Source organism: Neolamprologus multifasciatus, chromosome 8 (assembly GCF_963576455.1).
Source record: "Neolamprologus multifasciatus chromosome 8, fNeoMul1.2, whole genome shotgun sequence".
NCBI lineage: Eukaryota > Metazoa > Chordata > Actinopteri > Cichliformes > Cichlidae > Neolamprologus > Neolamprologus multifasciatus.
The window spans coordinates 21,684,817-21,698,028 of record NC_140446.1 but is presented as its reverse complement, the minus strand read 5'-3'; the positions used below and the strand labels follow the sequence as shown (position 1 = coordinate 21,698,028).

The window sequence follows — 13,212 nt, the reverse complement described above, 5'->3', positions numbered from 1 at the left end:
CAGGATTTGCTCCTCAGTCGGCTCAGTATGAGCTCAGTATGAGGGACTTTTAATATTTTTGGTGGGATGCCCAGTGACAAAGAGAGTCAAGTAAATGTGGCGCGTGATGCTGATTAGAGTCCACTGGCTGACCAAGTGACACACATACCATTTAAAATGCCATTGCTCTCCTTTGCTGTGTTCTTCTGAGTCTCCTCTTGCTCCTCCTCCCTGTCCTCATCATCTTCCATGCTGTTCTCTTCCTCTTCCTCGTCCTCCTCCTCCTCCTCTTCGTCTTCCTCTCCATGCTCTTCCCAGTTCTCGTGTCTTGGACTTGGAGGGTTTGAGTTAAAGCATCTGAACTCCTTCCTCCTCAGTCTGTGTTGTGATTCCTGTCTGTACGGCTGATGGTCATCCTCGGGGAGCAGAGAGCGTGTCAGAGACAGACGCAGGCGCGGTGCAGGTTTTTCGGGAATCTTGTGAGCGCTGCGGAGATCCATGGTGTAGACAGTATTCTGAATCAAGATCAAACAGAAAAAGAAAAAAGAGTAACATCATTGTCAGGCCCCAATGAGAGAAACACAGTTTGAATTTTATATATATATATATAATTTTTAATCAAATTCCAAACTTTACCTGCAGAAGGATTCTTTTGGATTTGGATCCTTTCTTTCTGGGACCCAGAGCTCGTTCTCTCTGTTCTCTGGAAAAACCAAGCAGACCTTTGTCAGACAGGAAAAGCATCCAAGCCAAATTGTGCGCTATGACTCGGGGTCAGAAAGTCTGAAAAGAGCTGTACTATAATATTGGGAAGCTTTGAGGTACTACAACCACTCAAACTACACCATGTGTGCCATCATACATAGGGACACTGTGCATTAACAACAACACAACTGTTGCTCACCACCGAACAACTTGGCCCCTCCCTAATTAATTCAAGCTGAAAGGATGCGATTGTGACATTTTGGAATCACTGCAGACGCACAAATGTAAATGGTCAGAGAGGGGCTAAAAATAGTCTTCCAGTGTTGCCCAAGGAGACTACCTACATGCTTTACTTCAATATTCGTCCAAAAATTATATAAAAAAATATATATGTGTGTGTGTGTGTTGTTTAGCAATTCTCCTTTCAGAAATCACCAACATGTATATGATTATAGAACCAGGTACCAATTTAGAGGTTATACAAACAAATAAGAAGAAATCTTGTCTTATTTCAAATGTCATAGTTAAATGCAAATTTCTGTCTATGTTTTTATATGTGCTTTTTGATGATTTATAATGATTTGTAAATCCAAATAACTGAATTCTACATGTGTATAAAATCAAGCCCCTCGGCATGCAGACTGCTTTTACAAACATTGAAAGAAAGGGTCGCTCTCAGGGACTCAGTGAATTCCAGGATCGTACTGTGATAGGATGAAACCTGTCCAACGAGTCCAGTCGTGGAATTTTCTTGCTATTAAATGTTCCACAGTCAACTGTTAGTGTTATTATAACAAAGTGGAAGCGACTGGAGGAAACGATGACAACTCAGGCAAGAAAAATCAGCAGTGCGGTAGCAGTGCGGTCAGCAGATGCTGAGGCACATACTGCGCAGAGATCACCTACTTTCTGCAGAGTCAGTCGCTACAGACCTCTAAACTTCATGTGGCCTTTAGATGAGCTCAAGAACAGTGTGTAGAGAGCTTCATGGAATGGTTTTCCAGGGTCAAGCAGCTACATCCAAGCCTTACATCACCAAGCCCAATGCAAAGCGTTGAATAAGGATGTGTAAAGCACGCTGCCACTGGACTCTAGAGCAGCCCAGACCTTTGCATCTCTAAATCCCACTTCTCTGTCTAGTAAACCAACGGACAAGTCTGGGTTTGGTGACTGCCTGGAGATCAGTACTTTGTGCATTGTGCCAAGTGACAACGTCCAGGCCTTCTCATCCAGCATCATTGTCTGATCTCACAAATGCCTTTCTGGAAGAATTATCAAAAAATTCCTATAAACACGCTCCTAAACCTTGTGGAAAGCCATCCCAGAAGATCTGAAGCTGTTGAAGCTACAGAAGGTGGGCAAACATCATATTAAAGCCTATAGATTAATAATGGGATGTGAGTCAAGTTTATATGTGCGTGAAGGCAGATGAACAAATACTTTTGGCAATATAGTAAAACTGCTGGATTATCAGATTCAGAGTGTATGCAACGGCCAACTTGACCTCATTCAATTGCAGACAGATACCAGACTTATAACACTCCCTCCAAGGGGAAACCCTAAAAATATAATATAATATATATATATATATATATATATATATATATATATATATATATATATATATATATATATATATATGCACACATTTATAAACAAAAATTAGACTCTGCGTGTCAGTTTGTGTTAAATAAAGGAGCAAAGTATAAAGGTGAAAAAATGAATGACAAATGGTGGCTGAAGGCAGCCTTACTTCTCTTCGTAGGCCTGAACCAAGCGCCGGTCCAGAATGTGTTCCTCAGGTTCCCAAGTGCTGTACCTGTAGGAGGATACAAAACATATATAAAAGCTTTCTTCATTTTTCAATGACCTCCATAAATAATTTATTATTATAATCATTTAGGTAATTAAAATCAGTCTGTTGATTCATTTAAAAACAAGGCCAAAGAAGTGCTGACACAGTGTCTTTATTGTATTTCTAAATCAGAAAAACAAACTTTAGTTAAAATAAATTCTTGCCTTGGTGTAACTTTTCAAAACTGCATTACTATATTTTTTAGTATGTTGATATTTACAACATTAAAACCACCGACAGCTTAAGTGAAAAACACTGATCGTCTGCATACAATAAAAAGTTCTTCTTGGAACCCTTAGATTTTAACATTCATGTGGATGTTACCTGACACGTACCACCCACGTAAATATTGCTCCATGATAACTACACTCCCTGATGATAGCGGCTTACCCCGGGAGAATAATGCGCCCGTGCACACTGCAAAAATTGCTCAGGAATGACTCGAGGAACACAACAAAGATCCCAAAGTGTTAACCCGACCTCCATGCTCCCAAGATCTCAATACAATCGAACAAGAGGACCTACCCTACAACCCAAACAGGGCCCAAAGAAGGACACTCCCAGAGATCCTGTGTCCATGCCCCAATGGGTGGCAGCACTAAGTGGACCTACAGAGTATCAGGCAGGTGGTTTTAATGTTGTCGTGGGTCAGAGTATACACAACCCCATTCCCACAAAGTCAATACACAAAAAAATCCCATTTAAAACCTGTATTTAAGTTGAAATAAAACAAGGACGACATATTGAATGTTTAATTGATCGAGAGGTTTTTATTATTATAAAAACCAATTCTCATTTTAAATTCATGCATGGTGTCAGTAACATATTTCAATAAAAGCTGGATCATAAGGATGAGCACCACTGTGTTCTTTTAACAACACTAACTGTTTAGGGACTGAGAAACACCCACTGTTGCTTGATATATAACTCCTTCCTCTTGCTTTTTAATATGTCTCTATAACTCTTTAATAATGATGGCTCTTTATTAGAAACTGATTCTGCTGTAATACATGTTAAAACAGTTTGCTACTCTCTTCTACAATAAAACAGCCCTTCCCTGAAGAAGTAGTGGTCTGGATGGTAGTATACATAGATTGCTCCAAAATCTATAGTATGGTTCAGCATTAATGGTGCCTTAGCAGAAGTGCAGATTAACTGTGCCACTGTACATCTTGTTGTGCTCATAACAAACCAAACAGTTCCTCTACCCTTTAGCCTGGAGGACACAGCATCCATAATTTCAAGAAAGAATTTTAAATTCTGCCTTATCAGACCGTAAAACAAATTTTCCCTTTGCCTCAGTCCATCCAAAGTGAGTTTACGTCTAGAGAAAGTGACAGTTTGAAGATTTTTACAATAAGACTGTGTCAATCTTTAATCCAGAGCTATCTAAGAGCCTGATAACTATGGTCATTTAATACAGGTTCTCCCCTGCATAGCTTTTCTCTGAATACCATCCATCCATTCTCTTCTGCTTATCCTTGTCAGGGTCGTAGGGGGTGGAGCCTATCCCAGGTACCATAGAGCAAGAGGGAGGGTACACCCTGGACAGGTCGCCAGTCCGTCACAGGGTTAACACATAGAGAGAGAGACAATCATTCCCACCTATGGACACTTTAGAATCATTAATTAACCTAACCCCACTAACTGCATTCTTAGGAAGGCAGAGTACCCAGGGAGAACATGCAAACTCCACACAGGAAGGCCCGAGCCAGATGGTAGCCTGGTGGAATGGAACTCAGGACCTTCTTGCTGTGAGGCTACAGTGCTAATCACCACGCCACACCATATGTGATGAAATCCTCTAAGGTTACGTTCACACTGCAGGTCTTAATGCTCAATTCCGATTTTTTTATCAAATACGATTTTTTTGTCTGCTCGTTCACACTACAAATAAAATGCGACAGCAAACGCGCTCTAGTGTGAACGCTCAAAGCGGCCCGCATGCGCAAAAGAAGATGTCACACACAACGCGCTCTGTTTAGACCCAGAGCAAAGAGTATTGTTTGACTGATGGCCCTTAATATAAAGACTTCAGACTTTACGTTTCCCAATTTTTGCTTTAAGTTATTTTGTTATTTACATAATAATGTAGATAACCTAATAATTATCCTTATTGCTGTTTTAGAGAGGAGCGGTGCTTCAAAGGATAGTTGCAGATTGCTGTCAGAATCTGCCGATTATACAGTACAAATAAAATGTTCACGTTTCTCCAACGTTGTCTTCCCAACAGTTTCACCGGATGGCCAGGAAGCGTTCGCGATGTCTTCTCGGGCGCTTCTCCGGTGCTGATAATTGGCGTCTGTCTTGTGTCAGTGACGTAAAAGACGGATTTAATGCGACCTGACCGTTCACACAGCAGTCGCTTTCTGAAACATCGGATATGTATCGGATTCAGTACCACATACAAAAGTGACCCAGATCGGATTTGAAAATATCGGATTTGATGCGCTTTCGCCTGCAGTGTGAACGTAGCCTAATTCTATGCAATTTTGCTCTATGGCTACCCAGCTCTATCTGTCCATGAAGCCAGATAACACACACCAATTAGTTAAACTGCAGGAATGTCTTAAAGACATAAAGACCTGGATGGCTGCTAACTTTCTGCTTCTTAATTCAGATAAAACTGAGGTTATTGTACTCGGCGCTGAAAAGCTTAGAAATATGGTATCTAACCAGATTCTTACTCTGGATGGCATTACCTTGGCCTCCAGTAACACTGTGAGGAACCTTGGAGTCATTTTTGACCAGGATATGTCCTTCAACGCACATATTAAACAAATATGTAAGACTGCGTTCTTCCATTTGCGCAACATCTCTAAAGTTAGAAATATCCTGTCTCAGAGTGACGCTGAAAAACTAGTTCGTGCATTTATTACTTCAGGCTGGACTACTGTAATTCATTATTATCAGGATGTCCAAAAAACTCACTGAAAAGCCTTCAGCTAATCCAAAATGCTGCAGCAAGAGTACTGACAGGGACTAGAAAGAGAGAGCAGATTTCTCCTGTTTTGGCTTCCCTTCATTGGCTTCCTGTTAAATCCAGAATTGAATTCAAAATCCTGCTCCTCACATACAAGGTCTTAAATAATCAGGCCCCATCTTATCTTAATGACCTTGTAGTACCATATCACCCTATTAGAGCACTTCGCTCTCGCTCTGCAGGCCTACTTGTTCTTCCTAGAGTATTTAAAAGTAGAATGGGAGGGAGAGCCTTCAGTTTTCAGGCCCCTCTTCTGTGGAACCAGCTTCCAGTTTGGATTCGGGAGACAGACACTATCTCTACTTTTAAGATTAGGCTTAAAACTTTCCTTTTTGCTAAAGCATATAGTTAGGGCTGGACCAGGTGACCCTGAATCCTCCCTTAGTTATGCTGCAATAGACGTAGGCTGCCGGGGGATTCCCATGATGCATTGAGTTTTTCCTTTCCAGTCACCTTTCTCACTCACTATGTATTACAGTTTTTCTCCATTGGTTTGGCTCATTTCTTTAAACAGAAATTACATTCTCAAAACTCTAAGATCATTTGGCAAAACACTCTTACAGTTTAGCACAACACTATAGCTCACCTGCAAAAGCTCATATCTCTTCCAAAACTGTTCACTCAGGTTTCAATCTAAACCCCTTTCTCATTTAAACAGTCAGTGTCTCCAAAATGGCAAAGATCCTTCTCAATAGCTTTGGCTCATTTCTCGACACAGATCGGACATTCTCATCATTCTTGGTACTTTTGTCAAAATAAACCTGGATGGTTGATCACAACAACATGGTCCACCTGCAAAAGCTCATATCTCCCCTAAAACAGTTCACTCATGTGTCAAAACTACATTTCTTTCTAATCTGAATAGCCAGTGCCCCCAAAATGCATCGTCCCATTGGCATTGTGTGAGTACTGCCATACAAAATGTTTAGATGTTTTGTCATTATGGCAGAGGACCAACAGTATACAACAGAAAAGAGTAGCCATCGAGGTTTGACATCACAGATTGCACTCACACTACCAAGGAAATGATAACCATTTTTTATTCACACGCAAAGAAAGTTTCATACATATGTAAAAAGAAAATGTACATTACAGTAGTAAATTGTATGAACACAAAATCAAAAAACAAGGACTTATTCAGTGGTCGCTGTACTCATTCTCATGCTGCACAGTGACTGGAATACTTCTCTAAACTGTATAAATTATGTAATTCCATAGTTTACAGTAATTTGTTCAATATATTTCTTGTCATATTTAGTATCAAAACATTCCACTAGTCCTCTCCACCTGCTAGTATAGACCTACCACTGTAGGCAGATGCACACAAAATCTCTACAGTAAGTTATACATTTTTTGCCTCACGCACAGTGCCCTGTCCTATACAACATATAATTCCATCATAGATTACATAGAGTACATACCTGTTTTCCCTGCGAAAGGTTTGGATAATGGAGGAGACTGTAGAGCGAAGCACATTAGGCTGCACTCGACGACCTGCCTCTGCCATTGTGAGGCCATGGTTTATGACATGGTCTATAATTGTGGCCCGAATTTCATTTGGGACAGCACAGTGTCTTCGTGCTCCTCTGCCTCCTCTTTCCCCTATTCCTCTCAGTCCTCCTCTTCTTCTTCTTCTTCCTCCTCTTCCTTGAGGAAGAACTTCCCCTTGTCCGTTTGCTTGGCCTTGTCTATCCATGTTCAGAGATCGGTCAAGCTCTATATATCTGTGTTTGGCAGCACACAATCATGGAACACACCTGTGTGTGACACCTAGTTTCACCTGACTGTCAATGACTGTCATCAGTTTATCAAATATTCAAAGAAATTCATATATGGTATTCATGGTATTATGTTCTTGACCAATTTTGACAATTGAACAGACGGTTGTGCATGCGAGTACTTATACAATGAAATCATGCTGACATGTTTTGGAGAGAATGATCATTAGACTGAGAATCAACTAATCAGTTTAGATCTACAAGATCTATTCATTTGGAAAATGTGCTAAATGTGGGCTAACTGTATAACTGTAGGCTACTTGTACTTGATCATTTGCAAAGATGCACTGAGACAATTGAGACATGTACTAAGGCATTTGCCATTTGATATAATGAATGAGAAATGCCATTCTGTTGTGAACATTTGCCAAGAGGTTTGGAGGTTTGTCCATGTTATTTTGAGAATGTAATTTCTGTTTCAAGAAATGAGCCAAACCAATGGAGAAAAACTGTAATAGACCTCTCTGCATTGAATCATATCTGTTATTAACCTCTGTCTCTCTTCCACAGCATGTCTTTTATCCTGTCTTCCTTCTCTCACCCCAACCGGTTGCAGCAGATGGCCGCCCCTCCCTGAGCCTGGTTCTGCCGGAGGTTTCTTCCTGTTAAAAGGGAGTTTTTCCTTCCCACTGTCGCCAAAGTGCTTGCTCATAGGGGGTCATATGATTGTTGGGTTTTTCTCTGTATCTATGAAGCGCCTTGTGGCGACTTTTGTTGTGATTTGGCGCTATATAAATAAAATTGAATTGAATTGAACAAACATTCTTACAGTGTCAAACTGCCAAAGCACAGACCTCGCCTATAGAATGTCCTATTATCCAATCATACTGCTACTGTACATTAACTGATTTGTCATGAGATCATCCTGTTTTTGTTGTCCCTGTTTCAACTTTTCTGAAAGATGCATCTTGCATCCAATGGAAAATGGGCATGTTTTTCAACAAATTATTACATTTCTAATTTCACAACATCTCATGCATTGTTTATATACTTTTAAAAAGATAAATATGATTGATCGCAATTTTGAACAGTGTGTTTATGTGGAGAGTAAGTCTTGGTCCAACTGGCATTTCTTCATATTTTGCTAGGAAAATGAGAAACAGGTGCTGGAAATTATTGTAACATGTGCAACAATGCACAGAAATTCAGTCTGTAATCAAAATCTCAGTTTGCACACTTAACAAGCCATAAGCTCCATATAATATGACCAACTTTATTCCATATATATTCTGAAGTCTTTTAGGCATGCTTTCTTGTAATGTTTTAAACTTTAGGAATAGCTCTCCGGGCTTCTTGAAGGATACTCCAAAGCTCTTCTTTGGATGCTAGTTGTGTTTTACCTTCAGAAAGCCGAAGGACTACTGTTCAAAACCACTTTCAAAAAGTTACAGGCAAAACTGGGTCTTGTTAAGTACAATTTAAAAAAAAAAAAAGAAAAAATGAGGGGTGGCTCAAGACTTTTGCAGACCACTCTGTGAGTCACATTCAGTTCCATTTCATGTTATCCATCTTATTCTTCTAATCTACATACTCACTTTGGAGGCCATCCTTTCCACTTCAGCAGATACTCCACATTCCCCTGTGGAGACAAAGTTTCAGAGCAGCTTCAAATATAGAGTAGTTTGTTTTTTCCCCCCTGTTTTGAACTGTTTAAGTTATTGAAGAAACAAATTACAAGCAAAAACAAAACAAAACAAACAAACAGGCACAGAGTCATATCTGAAAAAAGTGATACCTATTGGAAACTAATGTGTCTTTTCTGCTCCTCTCATCTCTTTTTCCTCCACTCACAGTGGATCTTGTGACCTACTGTGAGCACCTTCACCTCCAGGTTTGGAACCACTGCCAAGCACAATGAAATCAGCCCACCAACAATTACCTCATCTCTCAGATGCACAATGTCTCATTTTGATGCAACTTAAGGGAGTGCATCGCTATTCTGTGCAGCATTTTCACATTTAAACTGATTTAACTGCCTGGATGTGATATCGCGGGGCGAGGCAGTTAGATTTGATGGTATCAGGTTGTTCAGGTCAAAATGTCAAACTCATAAAGGTTGTAACTGTCAGGGCTCTGTGTGCAGGCGGATGGAGAGGATCCAAATGCGAGACTCGGACACTGAATACAACTCAAAACCTCAGCTTTATTGCTGGCATGAAGACAAAACATGAAGCAAACACTGAGCACAGGAAAACACTGGGGTAATATACACAGGGTGGTAATCAGGGAATGGGCAACAGGAGGGAGACACAGCTGGGAGAAATTGGACTAACGAGACAGGGGAGCAGTAAAACTGAACACACTCACATGAGACACAGACCTTCACAATAAAACAGGAAACCAGAAACCACTAAACAAAGACGCAGACAGAATATAACACATGCAACTCAAACAATACATGAAACAACAAATCCTTAAACACGGATAAACAGAAATATGGAACTCTAATGATAATAATCATCATAGCATCAGAGAAACAAAACAATCATTCAAAAATAAACCAAAACATAAGAACTCAAAATGCTGGGTCGAACCTGACCCAGAACCGTGACAGTACTCCCCCTCCAAGGGTTGGCTCCTGACAGCCCTAAACAAATAAAAGAAGAAAAAACAGAGCACCAGACCAGGGCGGGTGGAGGGGGTCCAGGAAGGAGGGTCCAAAACAAAAAACAAGGAGCACAAGAGTCCAAGAACACAGGAAAACCGATCAAAACCAAAACCAAACTAGAGCTCAACTGGAGTCCATGAAAAGTTCAGAGGGTCGACTCGGAGGTCGACAGCCAAAACGGTTCAGGGGACCGACCGTGCGGACAGCAGCGGCGGTGACGCAAATGAAGCAAATTCGGGGGCCGGCCACGCGGAATGCAGTGGTGGCGACAAAGTGGGTCCGGAGGCCAACCGCGAAGCCAGCGGTGGCGACGAACTGTCTCAGGAGGCCGGCTGCGAAGCCAGCGGTGGCGACAAACTCTCTCCGGGGGCCGGCCTCGACGGCCATAACGCACGACTAGAGGCCTGGAAAGCGGCCGGCAAAGGCGTGGTGGAATAGGTCGAGCTGGATCCGATGACGGTGTGGCAACCGCGGGACCAGACGTGGACGGGACCAGACGTGGACGGGACCAGACGTGGACGGGACCAGACGTGGACGGGACCAGACGTGGACGAGGCCACAGAGGCAGGACCAGACGTGGACGAGGCCACAGAGGCAGGACCAGACGTGGATGAGGCCGACGTGGATGAGGCCACAGAGGCTGGACCGGGCGGTGTAGAAGTCGCAGGGGATGATACAGCAGGTGACGGCTGAACAGACTTCCCCGGACCGTCAGCAGACATGAGGATGTGCTGGCTGGGTCCTCCAGGACCCCCAGCAGACGAAGCGTGGTGCTGGACGGGCTCCTCGGGCCCTCCAGCCAACGAAGCAGGAAGCTGGCTGGGTTCTCCTGAACCCCCAGCTGACGAGACTTGAGGCTGGATGGGCTCCTTGGGCCCGAGAAAAACTGCTGGACGGGCTCACCTGAGCCTCTAGCGGACACAGGAACAGGTGCTGGTACCAGCTGAACACCAGCCCCTCCCACCCAAGGAACTGAAATGGGTGGAGGGGAACGCTGGGCTCGAGCTACCCTGGGAGCAGGAACAGGAGGAGCGAGAAGCTCAGGAACAGCCTCAAAAAGCACAATATTGCCAAGTGGGTCTGGGCATATAGTCTTTGCAGAGTGGGCAACCTCAGACACATCCAACAGGGATACAGAACAGTCCCTAGGAGGAGTCACAGTCTTAATAGATTGTAGAGAGGGGCAACTAGAGTCCTTAAATGTCCTTGGGGAGAAGACAGCCTCTTCCTTCAGAGAGCCTAAGTTAGAGCCTGCAATCTCCGTCCCTACCAACTGCCTGTGCCCTTGCTGAAAAGCTGGCTTAGAAACATTGACCACCTCCCTTTCAGCTGACTTGAAAACAGAACTTGCAGCCTTGCAGAAATTTCACAGCAGTCCAAAAATTTCTCCCCCCAGATTCAAGTAAAGTAGTCTTAGTCATTTTAACACTGGGTTCAGATTGTGCAGAATGAAAACCGGTTCTTAAATCCTCAGAGCAGGAGTTCACAGGGTTAACAAAACGCAGACTACCTCTAAGTTAGCAGATTTAGATTCACTTGCATGGCAGGTAGCCTTCAGGGTCTTAGGGGTGGATTTATTGTTCGTTACATTCATGAGTTCAGGAGGAGCATGAGAAAAACAGTCTTTGTTGCTCACCACTGCTGACTGTCCAGAGGAAGCGGAGCGACGCCTGCGTAAGCGTCGCTCACTCTGGGAGGAGGGAGGTAAGCCAGACTGCAAATCCTCTTGCAGACCGGACCGAAAGTCTTTTGGTGGGCCGGGCTGGGACGAAGAAGCGGGAAGTTTGTGTAGCTCCGAACGTGGAAGTCCCAAAAACAAAGCAAAGGATTGCAGTGGAGTAAGCCCAGTGTCTTCCACCACATAATCCTTCTTTCACCGCTGCTTGCCCCGCCTGCAGGGCCTGAATTCCGAGAGCAGCGGCGGAGTGGCACCAGAAATCTGAGGAGCTGCTGCCTTTGAGAGAGAGCGCTTGCCCCCTCGCATCCCTGACGGAACAACTGATGGAACGGCGGTAGCCATTGCGGTTTGGAAGCTGTGGGGCACACCAAGAGCCAAACGAGACCCATCGAAGGGTGACTCGTGCTCCCAGGCACACCTAGCCTCCTGCCTCTCCCTCTCCTTGAGGAAGGTAGAAACTGCGGGTCGCCGATACCACACGGAGTCCGCTGGATCCATTACTGGTCGTGTCGTTCTGCCAGGGCTCTGTGTGCAGGCGGATGGAGAGGAGGATCCAAATGCAAGACTTGGACACTGAATACAACTCAAAACCTCAGCTTTATTGCTGGCATGAAGACAAAATATGAAGTGAATACTGAGAACAGAAACACACAGACATAATCTGATGGTACGACGCGACACTGGGGTAATATACACAGGGTGGTAATCAGGGAATGGGCAACAGGAGGGAGACACAGCTGGGAGAAATTGGACTAACGAGACAGGGGAGCAGTAGAACTGAACACACTCACATGAGACACAGACCTTCAAAATAAAACAGGAAACAAGAAACCACTAAACAAAGACGCAGACAGAGAGGCAGACAGAATATAACACATGCAACTCAAACAATACATGAAACAACAAATCCTTAAACACGGATAAACAGAAACATGGAACTCTAATAATAATAATCATCATAGCATCAGAGAAACAAAACAATCATTCAAAAATAAACCAAAACATAAGAACTCAAAAGGCTGGGTCGAACCTGACCCAGAACCGTGACAGTATCTTTTCCATCAGTGACTTGGATTTCATTGAAATGTGCAGTTTGCTACAACTAGAGGTGGTTTCTTTCTTTGTGGTACATAGTAAGTTAGTCTCTTTTAAGCTTTTATGTGTGAAACTATATAAACAGCATTAGAAATCCTAAATGTAACACATTATACAAGCATATCACATGAAAACACAGTAACACAGTAGTATGACTACAAATCTGAAATGGAACAAATCAAACTTTAAATTAGTTTATTTAATGATTATCTATTTCAGGCCTCGTCGCCTTCTTGTTAAATGTGCAAGAAGATGTTGCCATGATGTCATCAGAAGATATCTATAATTAACACAATTCAAAATGTATTGTATTTTCCACATACTAGCTAATCTACTCAGATTAGTCATCCTCTGTGACATCATCCAATAATAACTTCCAGGCTCTCAACGGTATTCTCAGTCGGTGAAATCACCGCTTTTCCCCGACTTCATTTTAATCACCAGTTACACATACACAAAAGAAGACTGTATGATTAAAAGCACCTCATATGTTTGACTGTAATAAATACATTTATTAGCTATCATTTCTGA

The 13,212-nt window shown here is 42.8% G+C and overlaps 1 protein-coding gene across 2 annotated transcripts in view; it reads right to left on the bottom strand.

Annotated features, from left to right (window-relative positions):
- cbx7b (chromobox homolog 7b) overlaps nucleotides 1-13,212 on the bottom strand; it is a 28,489-nt gene that overhangs the window by 13,638 nt on the left and 1,639 nt on the right. For both annotated transcript variants that reach the window (XM_085170152.1, XM_085170151.1), the window contains exons 2-5: nucleotides 8,836-8,879; nucleotides 2,438-2,503; nucleotides 616-682; nucleotides 149-494 (exon numbers count right to left, since the gene is read on the bottom strand). In XM_085170152.1, the coding sequence (XP_085026278.1) occupies nucleotides 149-494; nucleotides 616-682; nucleotides 2,438-2,503; nucleotides 8,836-8,879 (523 nt within the window). The remainder of the gene's footprint in view (nucleotides 1-148; nucleotides 495-615; nucleotides 683-2,437; nucleotides 2,504-8,835; nucleotides 8,880-13,212) is intronic.